Genomic DNA, 26,252 nt, shown 5'->3' on the forward strand with positions numbered 1-26,252 from the left:
ATGTTTATATGGCTGTGCCAGAACCAGCCAACCATGCAAAGTCTAAACCACGTCCTCTCCACATATGTTTATGTTTATGTTTAGCTATGCGGTCGGGGTCTTTTTGCTTTCGAATTTCATTTGATGATTAGTCAGTGTTAGACCCTTGATATCAAGTATTCTGTACAACAAATGCTTCTGGTGAATTTTTATCAAATCAGTTCCTTATTTCAATTTTTGAACACGCAGTCAGGTTTTCTTTAAATAGATGAGTTAATTGACTGTAGGCTACTCGTTTTATTTCATATACCCGCCTACATTTCAATTGAAAATTATATTAGAAATTGACATGCCTTGATATTCTTAAAGAGCCTCAGTCTGCAAGTCATTTATAACATATAATGTATTTCATAATAAAATGAAACAAAAAACACATAGGATTAAGCCCAGTTTTCATAAAAGTATGAAACTGTTTACATTGTCTGAATGGCAGAAACATATCAGCAGTTATAATGCAAAATTCACAATTGGCTATAAGTTTACTATATCATGAATATGATAATGTAAGTTGTCTTTAACTAGTGTCCTTATGTGTTTTGCAGTTTATAAAAAAAATGTTTACATTTATAATCACTATATAGCATATCTATATGCCATTTGTTATGAAAATAAAACTTACCTGTTAAGGAAAAGTGTTTCTGTTCTCAGTTTTGCGATAGATGTGTCTTTTCTCTGCAGATCTCCTTCATGTGTGAGCATGGCACACAATTGACATGACGAAACTGAAAACATGGCACCACAGACCATGTTTTTATTTTTTTGCACATCTGATCAATACAGTGCAAATATTTGAGAGTTGGGTCAGAGAAATATTAAGAAAAAAATCTCATAGCTGGATCAAACCATAAAAAACAACCAGCAAAAAATAATAATGCAGAACAGCAGCCGGACACAAACAAGAAAGCAGACCACAAATTGTTAAAGTCCAGGTTTAAGTAAGTGTATTCAAAGGTTTGAGACCCACAACACACCACAACTATTTTACATTTTGCTTTTAAGAAGGACAAAATACGAATGACTTTATCAATCCCCAAAAAGAAATCTGTTTGTCTGGCAGCTACCATTTTCAGAACAATTGAAAAGCCTGATGGCTGCAGGCATGAAGGATCTTCTGAATCTCTCCATCCTGCATTGAACATAGATGTCACCACCTCCATTTCCATCAAGGTGTCATTATGTGGATGATCTGAGATTGTCCAATATTTTCATTGTACATCTTTCCACCACATCCCTCAGCAAACCCATCAGGGACACATGACTTACCGGTAGTTATGTTTGAATTTCATGAAGTCATGAAGTTATTATTATAAAAAGTTCTTCAGGATTTTTAGTGTGTATCCTAGCAACCACATCACAGAGAACTTCATGTGACGTATTTATTAAAATAGTTATTTGAATCGGAATTATAATATGAATATGTACACTGTCCTCACCTCATGACTCCTGTTGGACACAAAGTTGACATTTCTCATGATAGCTGACTGCAGAGAGGTCCCACATCATTTTTTTTCACACCACAAAACACCTTCTGCTGAAGCAGAGTGGCATCTTCCAAACCTGCTCCATCTTCTTTTAAACAGACAAACAAAAAGCTCCCCTCCTGAACAAATTCCTCTCCCCACAATAGCGTCCACCTGTAATTTGCAAAACACAAAAAAATAAATAGTGCATGTGAGAATGCTATATATACAATAGTACATATCATTCCAATGTAATGAAGCACAAAGATGTAATCATTTTTTACCGTTTAGTTTTGTTGGGATTTAGTAGTTTGTTGGGTCTCGAACTCCGGGTGTAGAGGGTCTATAACTGCACTTTCAGTTTTACAGCCATCCAGTAGATGGCAGAGTCCCCAAAAAACTTGAGGTGGCGGAAACTGCAGCCTCCGGACTGCAGACACATACCTACTATTGCGCTTCCCAGATATTTTTGTCTTCTTTTTTAATGTGGACCTTGCATATTTTCCAAGTTTGGCAAAATTATGCAGGAGAGAGAGAGAGAGAGAGAGAGAGAGAGAGAGAGAGAGAGAGAGAGAGAGAGAGAGAGAGAGAGAGAGAGAGAGAGAGAGAGAGAGAGAGAGAGAGAGAGAGAGAGACTTTGACTTTTAAAACAGCTTTTATTTACACCATTATAAAAATCAATCCAGTTCCATCATCTTTGAGCTAAAAGATAAGAGAGGACATACATATTAAAAACTCCTCTCTAAAAAAGCTCTCTAAAAAACTCATAATCTAGCAAACTTCTGTCCACAACACACACACAATTAATAAATTAAAGATTAAGAACCAGTGAACCATCTTTCCCCAGAGAACATAAGATCTGTCTAACCCCCCACCGAGTCTTGAAGGAGTCCATTACCAGTCAGCGCATAAAACACATGCTCTACTTTCAACCGTGCTGTGACCAACCCCTTAAAACTTTGAACCACATCAGTCCAGCCCTGACCTACCATCTGGTTCTTCCTGGTCTTCCAGATTGCCAGCTTAGCGGTTCCAAACAAAAAATTGATAAGAACCAAAATTTCTCTGTTTTTAACCACATACCTGGGCCCGAATACAAACAGTGGGACAGAAAAAACCTCCCCCAAATCTTCCACCCATTTTTCTAGAACTCTGAACAGGCCTGTTAAGCGAGGACAGAGAACCACCAAATGTTCCAGTGTTTCCCTTTGTGAGCAGAACGGACAACCTTCCCCAGTGCTTGGATCCAGGTGAGCAACGTGTCTGTTTGTGGCTATTGCTCCATGTATAATCCTCCACTGTAGATCAGCCATCCGCTTCTCCACGGGAGGCTTATACAGGACCCTCCACCTGCCTTTAGGGGTACAATCTGAACCAAAAACCTCACCCCATCTCGACTCCTTGACTTCCGCGAGGGAGCGAATGTTCAGCACCTTCACGCTGATATGGTACAGCTGCTTCTTCCCACAGGCGCTGAAACTGCCCAACACTGGCGTTGCCAATGAAAGGAGATGTCCACTCTCCTCCTGCCACTCCACAGCCGCAGGACTGACGCTCAGTGAGGGAAACTCGTACGCGTTGTTCTCTGTCCATTGGTCAGCAAGTACATTAAGTGACGTTTTAGTGAGGTGACCCAGTTTGTTGATGCCAGCCTCAACAAACTTACTTCTCAGTGTAGCTGATGAAAATGTGGTGACATTGAGAAAGTCATTATAAAACAGCGGCTTCTCAAAGAGCCACATCCCTGGCCTGGGGTCAGGAGTCCGTGTGACCTTCAACGTCTGCCAGGCATCAACCACTGATTTGTAGAAGGGTGTCAGTCCAGTCAGGTCAACCTCAGAGAGCTTTAAAAGAAAGAGCTGTTTGTCCAACCCAAGCCGACCAGCTTTTCTGAGGAGCAGCCGAGCAGGAGCCAACCAACAGTGACCACAGCCATACAGCAACCTCTGCGCTGTCTGCAATCTGAAAGGCGCAGTCCTGGATTGAATGTCCACCAGTCCATGTCCTCCCTCTGCCACAGGGAAATACAGAGCTGACACCTTCAGCAAGTGTTGACCAGTCCAAAAGAAGTCCACCAAACGTTGTTGCATCTCCCTCACAAGACCTGGAGGTGGTACCAAAGCAACTAGTCTGTGCCACAGAGATGAGGCAACCAGGTTATTGATAATCAGTGCTCTCCCCCTGTATGACAGATAGGGTAGCAACCATTTCCAGTGAGACAACCTGGCTTCAATCTTCTCCAGCACTCCCACCCAGTTCTGCTTTTGAAAGTCCTCCTTTCCCAAATACACTCCCAGGATCTTCAACCCATTATTTCCCCACCGAAGGTTCCCTGGAAGACCAGGAGTACTCCCCAAGCTCCACTGACCTGCCAAGCAAGCTTCACTCTTACCCCAATTTACCCTAGTGGAAGAAGCTTTCTCATACAATGCCAAACTGTCCTCAAGTATTTGTACATCTCTCCGGTCCCGTACAATCACAGTAATGTCATCAGCGTATGCTGATAAAACAAGCGGGGGTCCCGGAGGCAGCTCCGGCAGAGCAAGACCCTTTAGTCCACCCCTCAACCTGCATAGAAAGGGTTCTATAGCAAGGCTATAAAGCAGCCCTGAAATGGAGCAGCCCTGCCTAATCCCCCGTCTGACTTGCACAGGGGTCCGTTTCACAAAGCAGGTTTAGTGAAAACTCTGAGTCTGTTAACCCTGAAATGAGGGAAACTCTGAGTTTTCCGTTTCACAAAGGGAGGTAACTCAAACCAGAGAAAGAGGAGTAACTCTAGCCTGTTTCACAAAGAGAGGTAACTTAAGCTCTCGGTCAGTTACCGTAGTAACAGACTCTCTGAACCTAACCTGGTCGGGACCAGGTTTATTTCAGCGAACCTGGAGTTTCTCTCTGTCTCCTCCCTCAGTGGCGTCAATTGAGCCAATGGGTCTTTACGCAATACGCATCCGTTTTCTGCACCACGGACAGCAAGCGGCAGAGTTAGAGAGCAGAAAAAGCGTATCTGACAAACGCAATTTAACTTGTTCACTTTATTCACTATGTCAGTGCAACAATATTACAGGGACATCAGATTTTAACTTCAAACAGTTAAAGTCCAAATGCAAAAAGGAGAGGGAGAGTAAAAAAAAAGTCAAATATTTCCCTTAAACAGACGTATAAGAGGATTTATATCTTACTTTGAGATGAACTTGCATAATTAATCCATCAGTGGCTAACAGCCTCGTTAATATATTCTGGACCCATCACTTGCCTTCTTTCTTTTTTTTTTTTATTGCGTGGTTGTCTGCTTCCTTTTCATTTTTGTAAGTTAACACTGCAGAGCGCACTAAAAACCAGATTGATAGAGACCACTGTCGTCAGGCACGCTAGGACATTTCAACATATGAGGGGGGTACAAGTGTTGGGATAGATAATACCTACTGAAATCCATCATGTTGTTCTGATATGCATTTGTAGTTATTTTATATGTATGAATTAATAGAATAAACCAATACAAATAGATACAGAGTAATTCCATAAATGTATTTAAAAAAAAAAAACATTTACATTCTCCCCTGAAGCCGAGGTGTGGCAGCTGCCGTACCCAATTGACGGCCCTGATCTAAATGACAATAAAATTTCTTTTTTTTTTCTCCAAAATATGCTCTCATACTCGCCATACGCACGTATTAACACTTCTAACTCCAGTGGCGTGAAGTATGTGGATCTTGAGATGCAAACTAATGTTTCCTCAAAGGGATTTTGTAAATTGAAAAGATAAATAAAGTTAAAAAGAAAAAAAAGAAAATGTATGTCGCTCTTTTGTTGTCGCCGGTTGCCATGGTGAATCCTTGAATCAGCGCTCTACTGATGATGGCTTTTTATTTCCCTCACGCTCGCGCTTAACTCCCGGTGAAACTACTTAGAGTTGAGTAAATTACCTCAAATCCGCTGTTCTGGAACCGAAAACTCAGAGTTTCCGATCTCAGAGTAGATCAACTAAGAGTTCAGGATTAGACTCAGAGTTTGTTGAACCTGCTTTGTGAAACGGACCCCAGGACAGCTTAAACCTCCCCTACCTTTACCACACACCATGCATCCTCGTACAATAATTTAACCCAGGACAGATACACCTCCCCAACAACAAAAGCCTGCAAAGTCGAAAAAAGATACGAATGATCTACACGATCAAACACCTTCTCTTGGTCAATGGAAATAAAACCTACCTTAACATTGTACACATTACAAATATCAAATACGTCTCTTGTTAAAAATACATTATCCATGATAGATCTGCCAGGAACACAATATGATTGATCTGGACTAATTAATAATTCAATAAAATCCTTCAATCTGTTCGATAAAACCTTAGACAGAATCTTCAATCTGTACATAAAAGTGCCACTGGCCTCCAGTTCTTCAGGGTTAAGTCCCCTTTCTTAGGTAGTAAAGAGAGCGCTGCACGCCTGCAGGACACCGGAAGGACCCCTTTCTTAAAGGACTCATTAAAAACATCAAGAATGTCCTGTCCTAAAACACTCCAAAAGTGTTTAAAAAAGTCCATTCCTGGAGACTTACCTGACGCCATCTGACCCACGGCAGAAGTCAGCTCAGCCAGAGAGATATCTTCGTTCAAGATCTCTTGATCTTCTGGACTCAGCCGAGGAAGCCCCAGTAAAAGCGCCGCCGTAGACTCTGCATCACAGACATCAGCCCTGAATAAGTCCGTGTAGAAGTTCACCGTATGTTGCTTCGTCTCGGCCGGATCTGTGGTCACCTTTCCATCAGGAAGACGAAGACACACCATTTGCTTTTTCCTGACAGCAGATTTCTCCAGGTTAAAAAAGAAGGCAGTTGGTGCATCTTGGAGTCTGGTGAACCTAGCTCTAACCAAAGCTCCTTTAGCTTTCTCCTGCAGAAAAATATTTAGTTTCTGCCTTTAAGAGTGTAAAAGATCACTATTTTGAGACATTTTCCAGGTCCCGTATCTCTTTCTCCAGTTTCTGTATGGCTCTCCTGATGCTGACAGTGAATTTGGAAGCATTTGGTTGACAGAACACCCTGATCTGGGCTTTCCCTACCTCCCACCACTGAATAAGAGAGGTAATCATTCCTCCTAGACCTCCAGTAAAACCAAAACAGCTTAAACTTTTCACTAAAAGTTTTATCATGTAGCATCTTAACATTAAAATGCCAAAAGGACTTTGGTTTTCCAGTAGGAGATAAAATCAGTTCCATTGTAAGAAGGTGATGGTCTGTAGAAACCACAGGGATTATTTGACAGTTGCCAACTCTAGCATTAAACCAACCAGATAAATAAAACCTATCTAATCTAGCTGCACTAACTCTGCCATCTGACACATTGACCTACGTATACTGTCTGTGTGAAGGGTGTTTTATCCTCCAAACATCAGATTCCTTTAAAACATGGGATAAAACAGAGGCCGATTGAAAATGTGGCTCCTCCCCCGTCCTGTCAAGAGTCACCTAGTACAATACATTCACTGAAATCAATATTTCCTAACTTTTCTTTTAATATTTAAAAAAAACTTTCACAGTCTGTGCCCTGATTTGGAGCATAAACATTTACAAAGAAGAACTTTAATTCCTCAATTTCAGCCCTGACCATCAGGACTCTTCTGTTCACCATTTCCACACTGGATATGATATTCACATTCAGATTAGGAGAAAATAAAATAGCAACTCCCCCACTTAAGCATGTCCCATGGGTCAGGACATACTGTCCTTCCCACCATAAACCCCAGTCTATTTCATTAACATTGTCGCTGTGTGTTTCTTGAAGAAAAAACACATCTAACCTTTTCTGTTCTATTACTTCTTGTGTTAAAGCTCTTTTTTGTACATCCCTCCCCCCATTCATATTTAATAAGGCTACCCTTAACCCCTACATTTGTGTAGAGGAGAGACAGACCAGTAATAGACAGAACAGGAAAAAAGCAGACAAGATGAAACACCCAGTGTTGTACGCTCATGATGTTTTTATTTAGATTTTTTTCATTCTTTTTGCCAATCTAGGTTTAGACCCTTTCAAACCTTTCCTGAGACCAGTGACATGTTTTTTGAGACGATACCGTTTCTCTCTGAAGTCTTGTAACTGACTGGATGAACTTCTCCACATCAGGAAAATACTCTTTGACATTCACCTTTTTTCCAAAAGTCTCACCCAGAAACTGTCTAATCTCTTCCAAAGAGTACAGATCTACCTCCTGAGACACACTACTGTCTGCAACGGACACACTATCTGAGTTTGAGTCATAATCCATATCGGTCAATTCCTGACCACCATCAGTCTCCATCACCTGCTTCTCTGATGCACGATCCACTCTGACCCGCGTCACCTCACTTTCCTGCACAGAAAAACACTCCACATCTTGCTCTGATTTCCCCATGTCATCTTCTATCTGCCCTGGCCCAACCATAGGTTCACCCTCCATTTCCTCAACTGGAAGATCATTTTTTACAGGACCACTAAACTCAGCCCCACACACATCAGCAGCCGCAGCCTCTGCAGCTCCATACACAGAAACCACAGTAGGAGGAGCTTCGGCCAGTGTTCGCTGTCTACTGTTCTCCTCCTCCACAGCGCTCACAGAAGCAGCTTCAGCCCCCCCATTCACGGCACTAGTTAGCTCCCCAGCACCGGGAGCACTGGTCACCCCCCCACATTGGTGTAAAGTAACGAAGTACAAGTACTTCATTCAGAGCCGTCTGGGAGATTTGCGAGGCCCTGTGTGAAATGGCTGGGGGGGCCCTCGCGTGTGAGCGGGCGCGAAATTTTGGGGTTTTTCGGGTCAGATCGAGTGTCTATATGGGCAATTTTAACTCTCCAATTAGCAAAATACTGGATACCTTCCCCTGCCTCTAGTGGGGGAGCGTGGGTCTCAGTACAGATATGGATTATCATAATCCCATGGCGCTGAAAATTTAGATAGTCACGGACTGACTCAGTTCCATCTTTGATACAGCTTAAATACAAAAAAACCATATCTGGTCTAAAATTACACAATCTATTTAGATAGATATAGACACAGTGGTCTAACATCATTTCTGAGCTCTATAACAGAGAATAGACTCAGTGGTCTAGTTGACCATAACACAAAGCTCATTCAAATTGGCAGCTGGTCAAAGCTACCACAACATTCTGACAAAGAGATTATTTAAGAAGGTTACACTGACTCACCAATGGCAGTTGACTCTTCCATAACCCAAAATAATCCAAGTAACGTGGAAAACGGGGTAACATTCAAAACTTTGTACATGCTTAGACCCCGTCCACACGTAGCCGGATATCTGCGGCTATATGCTAAACCGGAGATATTTTCCTACGTTTGGACCTGTCATCCACACGAAAACGCAAATAAACAAAGGTTTAAAAAAACTCCGGGCAAAGTGAAGATTTTTGAAAACTCCGTTTATGTAGATGCGTGTAGACACACACAACTGGAGTTTTGCGTTTTTGAACGTCACATTATGCGCCAAAACAACAACAAATCTGCTCTGACGTGCGACTTTTGTTTACTACAGAACTACAGATGATCCAGCATCTGTTCTCTATTTATTAAATAAATGGTCTCTGGTCTTGACCACCGCTTACTGCGTTACACCGACACAGAGCCTACGGCGTAGGGTACGCGGCGATGCGCACCCTACGGTGTAGGGCCCGCGGAGCCGCCGCGGAGGTGCAGCTTCCCCGGGAGCCGCAGATGATACAGGTTAGAATGCTTATGAATGTGGTCGAAAACGCAGATCTTCGGTTATGTGTGGAAGGGTTTTTTTTTTTAAACGATGTAATGTGGATGCAAATTTTTTTATAAACGGAGGGGGGAAATATTCGTTTTTAAAAATACCCGGCTACGTGTGGACGGGGTCTTAGTCCTCTTTTAAAGTTTAGCGCTCATCTCCTTCATGGCAGCAAACTTGCCGAGTCGGCAAATTGGCTGTAACTGTTAAGGCTGATTTATGGTTCCACGTTATCGTAGAGCAAGGGGAGACCCAGGAGCGGAAACAGCAGAAGTTCGAATCAAGATTTATTTCCAATAATAGCAGTTCAAAAGGAAGGAAGCACAACAAGTACACAGGGTCCACCAAAACATTAAAATGTCCGGAGAGTGCAGGGCTGTGGGGGCGTGATGCACTGGAAAAGAATGGAGAAAAACAACAACAATAACTTAACAGGAAATTCACTACAAATCAGTGATCAAAATGTTACCATGTTGCCTCAGCAGGCATGTTGATTAGCAGAGTGGGAGCAGGTGAGTCTAATCACTCCTTGACGCAGCTGGGAAGGTTGCCTCCAGGAACATGAGAGATTAGCCACCACACAATCATCACACTTTAATTAAAGGTCGAGTTCACTAGCAACACACCTTGGTGGTGCTCGCAGCGACTTGAGGGAGTGCATGCTTCGGCTAACTAGCTGCGGATTCAGTAGAGGCTCCTCTCTGATCAGAAATTGGCCATTTATTTTTGGTTTGCTCCGTTTGGTTTTCTTTTTTCTTTTTCTTTTGTTTGGTTGGGTGATATAGAATAAGGGAGGGAATGGAGAGTTTTGTAGCCTTATGGAATTGCCCTTAAGGGCTGTTGTTGCGTTGATAGCAACACCCAATACAATTAAACGCAAAAACTTTGTTGTCCCTCATCCACTGGAAATGTAACAGAAGATTGTCTGCCTAAATCATGTCTGTCAGGAATCTTCTTCATGTGATACTGGACATCAGGCATAAATATATTTTCAACATGTTTTAACCTGGTGTTGTGAAAGCCTCTAGAGTCTAGACATATTTAGCACCATGCTTTATGTGTGAAAGGATCTGATGGCACTTGCTTGACAGTTACCATTTTCCTTGAAACCATCAACTGCTTTATTTATTTATATATATATATATATATATATATATATATATATATATATATATATATATATATATATATATATAATATATATATAAGGGATGCCCCGATACTGGTATCGGTATCGGGGCCGATACTGCTCTCATATACTCGTACTCGCAAAAATTCTCCGATACCACGCACGGATACTTCATTGTTGTTGTAGTTACTGGTTAGCGCCGCTAGGGGGAGATGTTGAGCCGCCCCGCGGCTCCCCGGGCCTTTAATGTGGGAAAAAAAAGAAAGTTGGTGGATTTTCTTTTTTTTTTTTTATTCCACTTTTGGTTTATTATTTTAGAAATATTTAGTGTTTTCATGTTTTAGATGTTTTATCTTTTTTGTCTATAATTATGAACTTTTGTTGATTGTAACACACTTTGGTTATTTTTTGCAGATTTTTTTTGTCACAGCATCACAGGACCACACAAACTCAGACCCACACCAAGTCAGGACCACACATTGAGCATTCAGACAGAGAGGAAGAATTGAGTAAGTGCTTACAGAGGAATCAGAATCAGAAAAAGGTATAGAATAGAATACTTTATTATCAATATACCTGGGTACAGTGAGATTGAAAGCAGCATCACCTCTCCAGTGCAAGACAGTGCAAACAATAAGAATATAAGAAATATAAATAATATAAAAAAAAATAAATTAAAAAAAAAAAGGTTAAGGTGCATTTGAATAGTGAAATCAAGACCTGAGATCCTATCTACAGATAATAATGATGATCTTCTGCGCTGCTTTCACCACCCTCTGGAGCCTTTCCCTGTCCGCAGCAGTGCAGCTGCCGTACCAGACTGCAATACAGCCATTTGCTTTTTACAATATCCATAAAATCAGACCCTACTTGACAGAACATACGACACAGCTCTCAGTCCAGGCCCATGTCATGTCACATATTGACTACTGTAATTCCTTGTTGGCCTGCCTTCCTGCATGCTCAGTTAAACCTCTGCAGATCATCCAGAATGCAGCAGCATGTCTGGTCTTCAAACAGCCCAAGAAAGCTCATGTCACTCTGCTGCTAATCACTCTGTATTGGCTTTCAGTTGCGACGCGCATCAAGTTCAAAGCTCTGCTTTTGGCTTACCAACAATTACCCGAATGGCTCCTGCCTACCTTCACACCTTCATCCAGAGTAAACTCTGTTTGCTAAGAGCAAGCTAAATATTTGGCTCTTTAAGGAGCATTTAGTTAACTTCTCTGCTCATCAGAATGAATTAAAAGATTTGTCCAGCTCTCTGCAGGACTCTGCACTGAGAAAACTGCATGCACTTATGCCCAGATGATTCTGATGGTGAATGAGCTAGTTTTGCTGAATAAAGGGACTATTGTGTGGGGTGGGGAAAAAATAACATCTACAGTGTATCACTAGCATGGCAGCACCTGTGTCCAACTGCACTCACAGCAGTCTGACCAGCACTTATCCAGCTGGACCCTCCTATTTGATTTTCTTGCTGGTGTTGTTCTCTCAGATGAAAGGTGCTTAGGATAAATGACAGTAGTAGAAGTTAACTGTCTTCACTTCACTTCTGAGCTCAGAGCTCTCAAGTTTTTAAGGTTGAAGGGGGTGGCGGTGGGTGGGTCGTCTAACAAGGGGGATGAAACGCTTGGACGCTATAAGACCTCTCCCAGCAACAAAAAGTTCTATTTTCTGATCGGCCGATAGGTTGGTAACTCAAGCCAGCTGCTCGGAGCTGGTTGAGCGCTCATCTCACGGTAGGGTAGTCTGCCTTTGACTGTTGGTAAGATGGGCTGTTGGAATTTCTATGCGGTGAAGTTGATGTTTTCTTAGCATCAGAAATGTCATGTGTAGGGGCACGGTGGCGCAGCTGGTAGTGCAGCCGTCTCACAGCAAGAAGGTCCTGGGTTCCCGCCGGGGGCGCTGAAGTGCCTGTTAGTTCCCCCATGACTTCGGTGCCCACACTCTGGGTGGGGATGGTGAAAGGGCCTTTCTGTGTGGAGTTTGCATGTTCTCCCCGTGTTCCCTTGGACCTCACAAAAACATGCAGCAGTCCTGGGCTATACATGCCCCCTCTAGCCAAACGGGGCGCCAGATGGGGTGGGGAGGATCCGGCCGGAATAACGTGATCCTTCCACGCGCTACGTTCGGCCGGAGAAGCCCCACCCTGTCTGGTGAAAAGATGCGGCCTGCTCACTCCTCAGGATAAGGAGGAGACCTGAGCTCAGTGCAGGGCCCTCCCGGGGTTGGTAGAGGATGGCAATGAGGATGGACTCTCACTTAGGTAGGAGCACTGGTGAAAATGGGAAAAAATCAGTGATAAAGAATATTAAAAAAAAAAAAATGAGTGGTGTGTCAGCTTGTTGAAATGTGTGAGACTTGTGAGCCTTGGCATAAGCTTCTGAGTTGTGAGCATAGTGAGGACTTTTTTTTAAAATGAGAATACATTTTGCCTGTTTTGCTGGCAGACAGCTGTGACGCGCTGATAAGGACTAAGCTCAGCTAAGAGCAGGCAGCTTGTCTTCAGCAGCTATTATGCCATTCAAACAACATCTTCTGGAATCATGAAATGCTTTGAGAACTCAGCTGGCTTCACATCATGTCACACATGATGGGACTAGCAGGTTGACAGAGAATGCCATCACTTAAGATCTCCACATTGCTTTGTCCCAGCTGGAGAAACAGGGAACCTATGTTACTGTTCAATGACTTTATTCAACACCACCCTCCCTCACAGACTGGTATCAATATTGGCAGACCTGTCACTCCACCTGCCTATAGTTCAAAGTCTTCCTGATGGGTTGCAGTGGGAGGGTAGGCCTGGACATCTCCTTAAAGATAAAATACTTCCATATGAACACATAAGAAAAACTCTTATCATTTCACTCATGACTGCTTAACACAATATAAAGAGTAAATACATACCCATATGAACAATATGTGAATTTTCACACCTTTAAATTTAACAAAAACTAATCTGATACATAGAAATGCACTTTATTTACAGATAATCGGAAAGTGTGAGTCTGTTTATCAAAGCAGACATGTTAGCATTTCGCTGGTCTGGGAAATTGAAATGTGTCTCGTCAGAACTTGGAGGAGGAAGGGGAAGTCAGGCCTAAATATTTGCTGCTTGTCCTCATTTTTTCTCTCACTGGCTTTAACATCTCTTTCATGCGGTTAATGTGTGTGTCTTAACCACATCTCCCTTCTGTAACAAATAGAGGATGACCAAAAAAAATAAAAATCTGTAGAGCATTTAAAATACACTTTGAAAGTATCTTGGGACAAAGGTTATTTATTTGTAGTGTCTGGGAGTTTCCGAGAAATAAAACACCCAAGGAATTTGATGCTGAAAAAATGACAGAATGCACAAACACAGTTTCCTTACACAATCTGGTAATTCCATTAGCAGTTATCTGCAAGACGCAGTCTGTTAGCTATTTTTTTTAAATCAACTCCTTCATCCCTCTAGACAGTGTTGTGCCAGTTCCTACTTCTCATGAACTAGTTCAAAGTTCAGTTCACATAGTTTAAAAATGAACAGTTCACGTTCATAGTTCACCATTTTCATTTTGAACTTGTTCAAGTCCAGGGGCCTCATTTATAAAGCTTGTTTGCGCACAAAACAGGGCTTGAAAGATCCACACGCCACCTTCTACGCAAAGGTTGGGATCTAAAAAAGAAAAACTAACCGAAAAATGTGTGTATCTTTACGCCAACCCTGACCCTCGCGCACGAACATTTTGAAGATATGGAGAACTGGCGACGCAGACGGTGAGGTGGTGAAATGAAGCCAGATTCATGTCATACTTTTAATGTCATCACATATCAGACTTATAGATCCATGTACACCCAAGCCGGTGTTCTGCTGAGGTGTCCTACCTCGGCAGAAAATACTACCATACGATCACCGTTTCTTTTATTTCAGTTTCTTTTTTTTCAAAGGCTTTTTCATGCAAATAGACAATTTAACAGCAGGAAGTCAGAATGTGCTTCACATAGATCTATGTGTACGACGCTTCGGTGGAATAGAAAAAGAAACATCAAATCACGCTTCCACATAGATATTGGCAGGTAGGATGATTTGACAGATGAAAATACCGTCAGATCACGCTTCCACATAGATAAATGTTGATGTCTATGTGAAAGCGTGATCTGACGGGGTATTTTCATCTGTCAAATCATCCTACCGGCACGGCGTGTCCACGGTGCAGGACACGCTGTGCAGGTGTCGTGCCAAAAAGTGATTGCCTGCCAGAATCTGATTTCTCCCCTGAAAATGGGTCTTTTTACCTGCCAAAAATTGATTGAAGGCCAAATACAGTTAATGAAAGGTTGTTTCTACCTAAATATGACTTGATCTCATTCTTGAGCTTCATAATCTGAAAATCTGACGTTTCAGCGCTATCGCTCAACGGGCTGCTGTGCGCGCTTTATTTTTGTTACTGATGCCATTTGTCACAGTTTCACAGTGTAGGATGGTTTTTTTTACTGTTTAACTCACTCCCCTGTTTTTCCAGATCCTGCCACCCTAATCAGCCAGAGATCCACTCATTCCCTTCACCTGTGCTTCCCCACCCAGCTCCACACCTGGTTTCCCTCATCAGCAGTTCCCCTCATATACCGGCCCATTTCCACCTTCCAGTTTGCCAGATTGTCGTGTGCTTTTGCCTCGCTTTCCAGCCTTCCTGATTTCTGTCCTGTTCCTGCCTGCCTGCCTGTAACCCTGCATGATTCTTGGTTTATGGATTTTTGCCTGCCCGTTTTGGTTTTGTTTGCCTGATCTGCCTGACTACCCGGTTTGACCCCTGCCTGCCTTTTGACAAAGATTAAAGCCTCTTGGACTCTGATCCTGCCTGGTGTTGTGCATTTGGGTTCTCTGTCCTGTCTGAGCCGTGACACCATTACTGTGACCACCAAATAATGTCGTTTTCCTGGCCTCCACCTCATCCACAACATCTCGATCTCAGTCTCCACGAAATTTCGCTTTCTGGTCTTCCCTGTGTTGTGATCGAATTGATCACCCCGGGTTTGTTGATTGAGCTGGAAAAATTAAATAAAGACACAAGACTGGGATATAATTAAAGAAGGCCTCATGAGGGAGATCTAGCAGAGCAGAGCTCTTGCAGCCTGCTTCTTCAATCGTCCTGCCAGGTCTGCTGCTCTCTGTCCGAGAACAAGTTTATTACTTTTACATAAAAGGGGGGGGGAGGTGGCCCAAGTTTATTGCTCGGGGCCCCTCTTATCTGGTGCTCACGCCATTTTCGGCTTTTGGGCGCACGTGCACTTTTAGTATGGTCCTACGCACTCTTTTATAAATGAGGCCCCAGTTCATTTCAATATTTTTAGGTGAGAAGTACAAATGAAATGCCACCCTATTCACTGTATACAATCGTGTATTGTCCTAGTGGCTTTTCAACTTCACTCAGAGGCTGTTAATCTCCAACATTGTAGTCCATTATCAATGTGTCTACCTGCTGCTGGGAAATCAAACCCCTGAAGGTGCAGCAGTGTGACTGGGGTCGTTTGGGGCTGTTGGGTCTTCTTGGGCTTTCCTGATGACTTCCTTTGATTGTCAAGGTATGTGTAACTCCACATGAGGTTTCAAATTTGAAGTTGACGAGGCAGACGCTCAGACATGTTTTCTCAGCGCAGGTGGACATAATTTGCACAGAAAGGTGAGATTTTTACCGTCAGACTCTTTGGGAGACAAAGTATAAAATTCCCGCAGATAATGATAAGCGGATCATTATCTGACGGCTGCGTCCGCAACGTCTCTCTCTTCACTGGTGATCGTAATGACTGCACCGGGGTCGGCCGCCGTTACCATGGAGATGGTGCCCGTTGTTATGCTAGTGTGTGGATGGCATTGTAAGTAATGTAGTGTGAAGTCGTCGCCTCGTCGAGTATTTTAAAATGTGCGCACCGAAATGAGAAGGATTATTCCATAATAATTGGACCTAAACAGTGAAACTGAAACTCACATAATCTGAACAGTTAAAATTCTAGTTTGTGATTTGCAGATCTTCACGTTCAAGTTCTTTATTTGCAAATATGTTGCGTTCAGTTCAACGTTCTCACAGAAATGAACATGTTCCACGAAGGCGTTCATTTGAACTCGTTCATGCACAACACTGCCTCTGGCGTACGCTAAATGCTGATGTTACGAGCCTCAGGATCTAAGACCGCCGCAACAAAGTTGAAACTTTGCCTTACGGAGTTGACCTCTCCTAATTCTCCTCTGGAAACCCTGGGAAGCAGAATTGTAACGTCAGAAAGAAGGGAGCCAGTCGTCATTCTTCCCCGGAAAGCATGGTTTTATTTATTAGAAAATCATATTAGGTAGAATTTTACTCAAAACACATCTCATCTGAGATACAGTACTATTCTTCACAATGCAATACAGTATTAATTCCAGTCCTCCTTTCCAGCCAATAAACATGTATATGTAAATATTAACTGTAGCAGGGCGAGTGCTACCGGGCCCGACCGAAGGATGGAGAGGACACGGAGTTTCGTGCAGACCCGTTTATTCAAACACCAACCACACGTGCAGAAGCACCTTCACAGCAGCTTCAGAGGAGCCCTTGCTGCTGGGCAGCCATGCCTTATGAAGGCTGGCAGAGTGGAGAGGCTGATTGGGCCCACCTGTGCCCTAATCAGCCTGAGTGGCTGCAGCTCCTCCACCCTGCCACATTAACTGCCACTTCATACAGTGCATTCGGAAAGTATTCACAGCGCTTCACTTTTACCACATTTTGTTATGTTACAGCCTTATTCCAAAATGGATTACATTCATTTTTCTCCTCAAAATTCTACACACAACACCCCATATTGACAATGTGAAAAAAGTTTTTTCCGAAGGTTTTTCAAATTTATTAAAAATAAAAAACTAAGAAACCACATGCACATAAGTATTCACAGCCTTTGCCATGAAGCTCAAAATTGAGCTAAGACGCATGCTGTTTCCACTGATCTGCCTTGGGATGTTTTTACAGCTTAATTGGAGTCCACCTTTGGTAAATTCAGTTGATTGGACATGATTTGGAAAGACACACACCTGTCTATATAAGGTCCCACAGTTGACAGTGCATGTCAGAGCACAAGCCAAGCATGAAGTCAAAGGAATTGTCTGTAGATATCCAAGACAGGATTGTCTCGAGGCACAAATCTGGGGAAGGGTACAGAAACATTTCTGCTGCTTTGAAGGTTCCAATGAGCACAGTGGCCTCCATCATCCGTAAATGGAAGAAGTTCGGAAACCACCAGGACTCTTCCTAGAGCTGGCCGGCCGTCTAAACTGAGTGATCGGGGGAGAAGGTCCTTAGTCAGGGAGGTGACCAAGAACCCTATGGTCACCCTGTCAGAGCTCCAGCATTCCTCTGTGGAGACAGGAGAACCTTCCAGAAGGACAAACATCTCTGCAGCAATTCACCAATCAGGCTTGTATGGTAGAGTGGCCAGACGGAAGCCACTCCTTAGTAAAATGGCAGCCGCCTGGAGTTTGCCAAAAGGCACCTGAAGGACTCCAAGACCATGAGAAACTAAATTCTCTGGTCTGATGAGACGAAGATTGAACTGTTTTGTGAGAATAGCAGGCGTCATCTTTGGAGGAATCAAGGCACCGCTCATCACCAGGCCATCCCTATCATCCCTACAGTGAAGCACGGTGGTGGCAGCATCATGCTGTGGGGATGTTTTTCATCGGCAGAAACTGGGAGACTAGTCAGGATAGAGGGTAAGATGAATGCAGCAATGTACAGAGACATCCTGAATGAAAACCTGCTCCAGAGCGCTCTTGACCTCAGACTGGGGCAACGGTTCATCTTTCAGCAGGACAACGACACTAAGCACACAACATTTCAAAGCAGTGGCTTCAGGACAACTCTGTGAATGTCCTTGAGTGGCCCAGCCAGAGTCCAGACTTGAATCAATCATCATTGCATTTTGTTTTTATTTACATTCCACACAGCATCACAGCTTTTTGAAAACTGTGGTTGTATTTATTGCATATAGCCTACCATAAGAATACATCACTTGAATAATAATTATTCAGCTGGATGGATGGATGGGCTTTGAGGCTCTTGTTGTGCAAAAAGTATTTTGTCATATACAGTTTCTACCATAGCCTCGTCGCAAAGACATATTTTATGGGAAACACATGATTGCCACTGCACGGTGTGGCCTTGGGTTTGCAGGTTTTGTCCAGTAGAAGAGTCATCCTCAGTGTAAGATACATGTGACTCAGATTTAGAAAAGCACAGTTTTAATAATGGTCTAAACCGTAATCCATTGCTCTGTATACAAATATAGATTGAGTTTACTGAACTCAGTATCCAGTTGAGTACTTTTTTGATTATCACAGCAAAGGCATTAAAAAGGGAGTAAGTGCAACAAACTCCCAGAAGCATCAGGAGACAGTTGGCCATTTTATATGTCCAGGTTCCCTCATAGTGTGCCCTTTGACCACTTACAAAATCCCCAAACCCCACAGTGCTAAATGCTACAAAGCAGAAATACAGGGAATCCAAATATGACCACCCCTCCATGGCAGAATACAGGGAGGCAGCTGCACACACAAGCAGCAGAGCAGCAAAAAGAAGGATTAGGGTGAGAAGGTAGACAGATGATATCCATTTGTAATTTCCACTCAATCTATTTTCCAGTCCCCTCTGTATGCTCCTCCTTGTGCGAAACCAGAGCATCCAGAAGCTAAGAAACGTAATGACTCTCTCCAGGAAGAGATTGAAGAAGAGTATTGATGCAGAACACCCCAGGAGTCCATAGAAAACAATCAGGAACTTCCCAGCTGTAGTGGATGGTGCTGCCACTCCAAATCCTGTGAGAAACAGATAAAGATGAAAGGCATTCAATCTGTGTGTCTCGCTAAAGTATGTAATTTCCTATAAAGGAAATGTTGTTTATCAAAAGATGAAAATAAGTAGTCTGATATTATCTCAACTTCCTTTGGCCTATTACTCAATTTTAGTGTGAATGGTTCAAGGACTGAGGTAACAACCTCCGCTCAGAGGAAGGGAACGGAGGTTGTCCACCCCCTGTCCTTCCTTTTGTTTTCATACTCGTTAACAACCTGATTTGGTCTGAAAAGTAGTAAACATTTCAGGGAAAATATATTCATGCTTGGGATCGCTAAGTGGATCGCTGTGTCACCCGCAGTGATGTCGACTCTTCAACTATTGTATCTGCCATGATTTACCAGTCGGTCTATGTTACTTCCCTCACATATGGTCAAGAGCTGTGGGTAGTGACTAAAATAATGAGATCGCGGAACAAGCAGCGGAAATGAGCTTCCTCCGCACGGTGTCTGAGCTCTCTCTTAGAGACGCTCGGTCATCTGGGAGGGGTTCAGACTAGAGCTGCTGGTCCTCCGCATTGAGAGTAGCCAGATGAGGTAGCTCGGGCATCAGGTGAGGATGCCTTCTGGACTCTTCCCTGATGAGGTCTTCCAGGCATGTCCCACCGGGTACGAGACCCCCGGCGAAGATCCAGGACACGCTAGAGGGACTTTGTCATGACTGGGGAAAGGGAAGTCAGTCAACAGTTTACATTTCACAACGGCTCAATGCTCAATCCAAAGTGAACTTGTGCAAACAATTACAGCATGTTGTACTTCCCCCTTTCCAAACACATCTAAAAATGGTCTAGTCAAGTGTGGGAGACAAGTGTCGGATAATATTCTCAATCGTTTGTGCTGCGTTAGTGCTGGTTTGTGCAGAAAGAAATTTTGTTTGTGCTGCTTTAGTTTTGAAGATATCACGTTATATTTCAAAGTCATTCAAAGTTCACGCAGCCCCCCGACTTTGTTCAAAATGAACCAAAATGGTCTAGTTTGTTTGTGCTGCGTTATTGCTGGTTTGTACAGAAAGAAATTTCATTGTGCTGCTTTAGTTTTGAAGATATAACCGGATTATGACACGATGACATCACGTAGCCCCCCGACTTTGTCCAAAATGAACCAAAATGGTCTAGTTTGTTTGTGCTGCGTTATTGCTGGTTTGTACAGAAAGAAATTTCATTTGTGCTGCTTTAGTTTTGAAGATATAACCGGATTATGACACGATGACGTCACGCAGCTCCCCGACTCTGTTGACGGTGAAGCGGTGGAGTGAGTGTCGTTTTCGTAAATGAAATGAGGACATTTCATTTACGAAAAGGGAAGAATGTAAGAGGAGATCTAGTTTTGTTTTGGCTGAACACAATTTCAAGGAGTTTCGCTACTGTGCTTTGGTTTTTTATATACAGTAGGCTATACCGTAATTTTTAAAGATCCAACAAAATTCACGCAACCCCCCGAAATGGTTTCTTTTATTTTTTGTCAAATGTACAACATTCCATCAGACAGAAAACCGGACAAATAATTAACCATAGATAGAAAGCTGTGTATTGTTTTAAGAACTGTGTTGTGGTCTGATGATAAATTCATAGACGACGTCATCATCCAGCTTTTGCTCTTTGTTCATCAACTCAATGTTCAATAAAGTTTGTTGTATACATTTGAACAATGTTTGTATCTTTTTTATGCGGGAAAAACTTGCGTTTGTACCGTAAACCATCGGGAGTTCTTTGTTCTTTAGCTCTAAAATATTAAAATAGTTTTTAAATGGTTCTCAGAACTCTGATCTAATATCTGATTTCAAGGTAAGTGTGCAAATACACTCTAATACAATATAGACTTAGAGCAACATTTCTTGTCTTATTTAGATAATGCTGTAAATTGGCACAATGCAAAAAAGGCAAATTAAATTCACATATTTTGTATCTTAAAACTCTGGACAGTCTGGACAGAGCTGAGCGAGCAGCTTGGAAACAAAATCTCTGCAAAGGCCCTGTATACAACTGTTAAATTAAACAGACACAATGTGTGGTCAGTGTTAGGGTTCAATAATCAGACCAAGGATCCAGAAAACAGTGACACAGACACAAGAACACGATCAGGAATTTCCACTAGAAGTTCCATTTGACAAATGGGTTCAATTCATACCTGAAGAGGTGGAATACAAGGACAAAACTTCTTCAAATAAAAAAAGGGGCTACACAATTTTGAAACCTGGGATCTGGACTCATACTATAAATGAGTATATTTGGAAACAGGTTAAAAGCCCATGCACATTTGTTTTTAAGAGAGCCAAGGTGTATCCTTCACAGGCCACAAATTACATTGTTATAAAAGGCTACTGCAAAGAGTGTCAAAGCCAGCTTGATATCAAAAGTGAAAAAGAGCCTGCACTAAACAGCTCAATGGTCCTCAGGGGCAATATAAAAAACATTGTCGAGTCCAAGCACACAGGTCATTGTAAGCGTTTCCTGTGTAGACATTTGCGTGATCAAGTAGCCACAGAACTGTGTGAGGGCAGGAAGGAACCCTGTGTATGGCGGGCATCCCAAGCAACCATGTGGGAGACAGCATGAGTCATGTAGTTGATTCGGTTATGTCTTGGGAACGCATCCATTTGAAAGTTGGGTTCCGGTTCACAGGTCCCAGTGGTGTCAATTATTTCAAAAAGTAAACAGATTTCTCTAAATGCGTAAATAATCCTGTTGTTTACTTTTCCAGGAGACATATTTGAGTAAATATAGTAGACAGGAGAAGCTGTGAACTGAATTTCAGAAGCTTGAATAGAATAGAATAGAATAGAATAGAATAGAATAGAATAGAATAGAATAAAATAGAATAGAATAGAATAGAATAGAATAGAATAGAATAGAAGACTTTATTTATCTCCCAGAGGAGAAATTCAGTCGTGCAGCAGCCAAAACACACACACGCTTTATACAAAAAATTTGAAATAGAAATAACCAATAAATAGTTAAATAATAAAAAGAGCAATATAAAAAGTAGAAAAAGAGTATGTACAAGAGAGAAAAAAAAAAAACATCACATGTTGGTCCTCTTTAGCCTCCAAACAAATATTGACTCAGCTTTGAACCAATCCAAATCAATATGATTTCCTACATTATTGTTTAAAATAGGTATGTAATTCTGTGATATGGTAATGATAAGACATCAAAGCATCTACTTCGCGGCCTTCATCTGGAAATGTTGAACATCTGGCTTTTATTTTAGTTTTTAATGGCATAAACATCAATTTGCAGCTGTCAGGAAATACAGTATATTCTTACATACTATTTTCATCATCTGAAACTATAAAGTAATTGGTTATAAGTTTAAATATACTGTAGCATGCTTGTCTTATGAATCTGTCATATGAATGAATTGGACTTTAAGAACAAAGACAGAAGACTGATAATTTGGTCAGTTTTTTTACTTTTTCTTTTCCTACTGCTTATTATATGTGGTTTGCAGAATTATTATCCGATTAAAACAAAATGATTTTCCAGATAACATGGCTGTTTTTAATCTGCTAATAATTCTGATATATATAAATTTAAAGTATTTTTTTAAAGTTTAGCAGCGTTGAATGGGCCCTCGCGCGTGCAATTTTCACCAATAAAGGTCAAGGACTCAAAACCGAGGCAGATGACACCACGCACGACTCTCTATGTCAAACCATTCAAAAGTTATGGCAGAAAATAGGGACTATCAAATATCGACCAATCAGAGGAAGGGGCGGGGCTAATTTGCACCAATTATGTTCAAGGACTCAAAACCGAGTCCGATGACACCACTCACAACTCTTTATCAGATGAAGGGGGGGGGCATGCTTTTTGGCGTCTATTGTCACCACGGTAACGCGCCACGGTTTGACTGAGAAAAGTAATGTGCGTCGTCGCAGGATGGAGATGCACATTTTGATGTATAACACACCTGGGTGCACGGTTCGTGCGAAGAAGCGGCCGAAGAAATGGCATAAATTGCTCCAAAATTACACGATTAATTCAAAATAGTTGATTTCCTGTTCAGTTTCAACCATGGCGTCAAGAGACTTTTATTTAAGTTGCAACATGATACAGGTGTGTACCGATTTTCGTGCATGTACGTCAAACCGTATTGTGGGGCTCAAGGCACGAAGTATTCTAAGGGGCGCTGTTGAGACATTAGGCCACGCCCATTAATGCAAACCATTAAATATCACATTTTTCGCCAGTCCTGGCTTGCATGCAAAATTTGGTGACTTTTGGGGCACGTTTAGGGGGGCAAAAAGGCCCTCATTTCGTCATAAAAATAAAAATAAAGAGAAAAACCATGAAAACATTTCCTACAGATACAATTGGGCCTTCGCACTGTAAGTGCTCGGGCCCTAATAACCAATAATCATATGCTGTAACAATGCACCATTCAATAACCATGTCTACCTCATCCTGCTGCACCTTTCACGTTTTTAATTGTATATATGTTAATATTATATTATATATGTAATAAAAGCTACATTTGTCTATTTACTGTTTGCTATTTAAATCTGGGTACAGTGAGCAAAATAACCAGAGTCAAATTCCCTGTCTGGCATGTTCAAACTTGGCCAATAAAGCTGATTCTGATTCTAAGTTTTTATTTTTTCCCTTTGCAGGGGTGAAAATAGTGTATTATTGTGTTCTTCATGATAATTTTGGCACAGCTTTTACTTTAGATGTTCTTCTGGACCAAATCCTCCTAATTTGACTTGGGACTGGCACCAGGAGTGTCCCAGCCCAGAGAGATTTGAGTACGTGAACGGGTTGGGAATTGGTCTGTGACCTTCCACTTGGATGCCAACCAGTATGTTGAAGAACTCCCCCTTTTTTCAACAAAATACGGCTAAAAAATGATAAAGGGAAAGCCTCATCTTCATAGTAGCTTCAAAGTCACTTCTAGGATATCATCTTCTAGGATATTGTTCTGATTCTGATTATTTTCAATTTATTATAAAATATAATGCTTGTTTCACTCATTTTTTTATTTTTGTTGTAATATGCTGCACTTTTTCCAAATTAAGTTTCTTAAGAATTTTCTGATATATTCTTAGACTATCTTTTAAATGGCATGCCAGGCTCTGGCGTGTCAACAAAATGTCGAGAACTGGGTGGAAAAACTGTAGAGCATTACACACTCAAATGCACCACCCAGGAACTTCTGGTGTACTTTTCAAAGACAGATTTGTCATTGTAAAAGCACTCAAAATGTTCACAATTTGGAAGACAGCATTAAGCTCTTAGTATACAGTATGTCTGTTTTCATAACTTACCAATGGTGGAGACCACAGTTCCTACAAAGTAGAAAGCACCTGGGATGTCCCACACGGCTCTGTCTCGTTTTGTGTGGATGCCTGCAGTCCTGGCTTCCTCATAGTGACGCAACAGGGATTTCAGGGCTTCACGGGTAATATTATGCTCCTTACTGAAGATTCTTAGTCTCATCTCCCAGAGCTGGTGAGCCTTTAGCTCTGCAGGTCTCTCCAAAGACGAAAATAAAGCTGCACCAGCCAGCATGTAAAGAAGAATGAGTGTAGCAAGCAGATAGAAGCGAGCAGTTTCCCGGCTGGGGATCAGGAATAGACAGCAACACAAGAATCCTTTCCTCACTGACATTTGTGCAGTGAGGTACTTAATGTACTAAGCAGTGATAGTTTGGTGCAATGTAAATCCAACTTATCTAATGCAAGTCTTTTCCGATAGTGTGTCTATGACCTGTACCTGTGAGTACGAAGTAGCTTTAGCAGTGAGTTTTAATGATCTGTGTGGGTGTTGCTTATCAGCTGCTCAATAATCTATCTTTGCTCTCTTTTTATGAACTGCAAACATTTGCAAGCTGTCCTCCAGTAATCAACAACACCAGCACGGCAACATATATTACAGGTAGTTATTTTATATCTTCCTTGGTGGACATTTGCTAATTAAAGTGGGTCTTGTATTGTTTCAACTTGGAGAAGTGTAATGTTGATAATGTTGTTAATGTGAAAACAAAGAAATCTACTGTATTTCTCATATCCACCCCATTCTCTTGCTTAAAAATAAAGCCGGTTGCCAGGACAAATGTCTTTTTCCTTCCCTATTTTGTCCTTTGTCTGTCTCTTCAGGCTGAAATAACTGCTACATCTGTCTGCAATATCGTTGTAGTTAGCCTTCGGGTGGATTAAACAACACAGAGCTCAGGCATTTGTCTTTGGGCACAAATGTTATGATAAAATACTCCCAAACACTTATAAAGAACATTTAAATTCAGATAAATAAAGCACTAGCTTCCCCAGTCCCTGCCCCCTCCTCAAGTGAGGGGACCACACAGGGGCGGACTGGCCATCTGTGTGATCTGGAGAATCACAGAACGGCCGGCGGCCGGCCACACACCACGCAGTCCGCTGCCGTGGCCGTGCCAGGAGAAGAAGGAGAAGAAGTAGTAGTCTACGGAGCGCTGAGCCGTACGTCAACGTCGCCGCCATATTGGCGCCATATTGGATGTTCAAGGCTGCGCTGTAAACTAATACAAGTAAATGGACTTATTTTCATAAAGCGCCTTTCTACAAAGAAATGTACATTTTACGTCTCATTTATTCATTCACACACACACTAATATATTTGGGAAACAGTTAGGCACCAAATATAATATATTTAATTTTCTCAGATGGCAAAAATAAGAACTTTATTGATCCCACATAGGAGTAATTCATGTTCTATCAGCTATAGAGAACAAGGTAGTGCCGAAAAACAATATATATCCCCCTCACAAAAATAAGAAAAATACAGAAACATATTTTCTCATCAACAAAACATATTTTAAATTTTTCAAGTAACAAAATAACATATTTGAACAATTTTTCAGGCAATAAAATAACATTTGAACCATTTTTCAGACAATAAAATAACATTTGAACCATTTTTCAGACAATAAAATAACATTTGAACCATCTTTCAGACAACAAGATAACAATAACATCCTCATGTCCCTTGACAATGACTTGGTCATAGACAGAGTTGCAAAAAAAAGTGACCTTGAAGAAACT

The 26,252-nt window shown here is 41.8% G+C and overlaps 1 protein-coding gene across 1 annotated transcript; it reads right to left on the reverse strand.

Moving 5' to 3' along the window:
* Positions 1-1,468: 1,468 nt before the first annotated feature.
* On the reverse strand, positions 1,469-24,843 carry si:ch211-261a10.5 (potassium channel subfamily K member 13). Its single transcript, XM_061720537.1, has 7 exons — positions 24,501-24,843; positions 18,665-19,198; positions 7,802-7,944; positions 6,060-6,258; positions 3,166-3,297; positions 2,887-3,084; positions 1,469-1,482 (listed from the first exon to the last, which is right to left on the reverse strand). Exons 1-7 carry the CDS (start codon positions 24,841-24,843, stop codon positions 1,469-1,471), a joined length of 1,563 nt encoding a protein of 520 aa, XP_061576521.1.
* Between the last annotated feature and the right edge of the window lie 1,409 nt (positions 24,844-26,252).

This window comes from Cololabis saira, chromosome 4, assembly GCF_033807715.1.
Source record: "Cololabis saira isolate AMF1-May2022 chromosome 4, fColSai1.1, whole genome shotgun sequence".
NCBI classification, from domain to species: Eukaryota; Metazoa; Chordata; class Actinopteri; order Beloniformes; family Belonidae; genus Cololabis; species Cololabis saira.

What these genes read in the sequence shown, in the direction of transcription:
- si:ch211-261a10.5 (XM_061720537.1), bottom strand. Translation starts at nt 24,843, where the DNA reads ATGTCAGTGAGGAAAGGATTCTTGTGTTGCTGTCTATTCCTGATCCCC. An exon ending in AACTGTGGTCTCCACCATTG is followed by an intron (nt 19,199 to 24,500) that starts GTAAGTTATGAA and finishes TGTTTCTCACAG; the next exon opens with GATTTGGAGTGGCAGCACCA. An exon ending in ATCGTGCATCAGAGAAGCAG is followed by an intron (nt 6,259 to 7,801) that starts GTGATGGAGACT and finishes CCTGATGGAAAG; the next exon opens with GTGACCACAGATCCGGCCGA.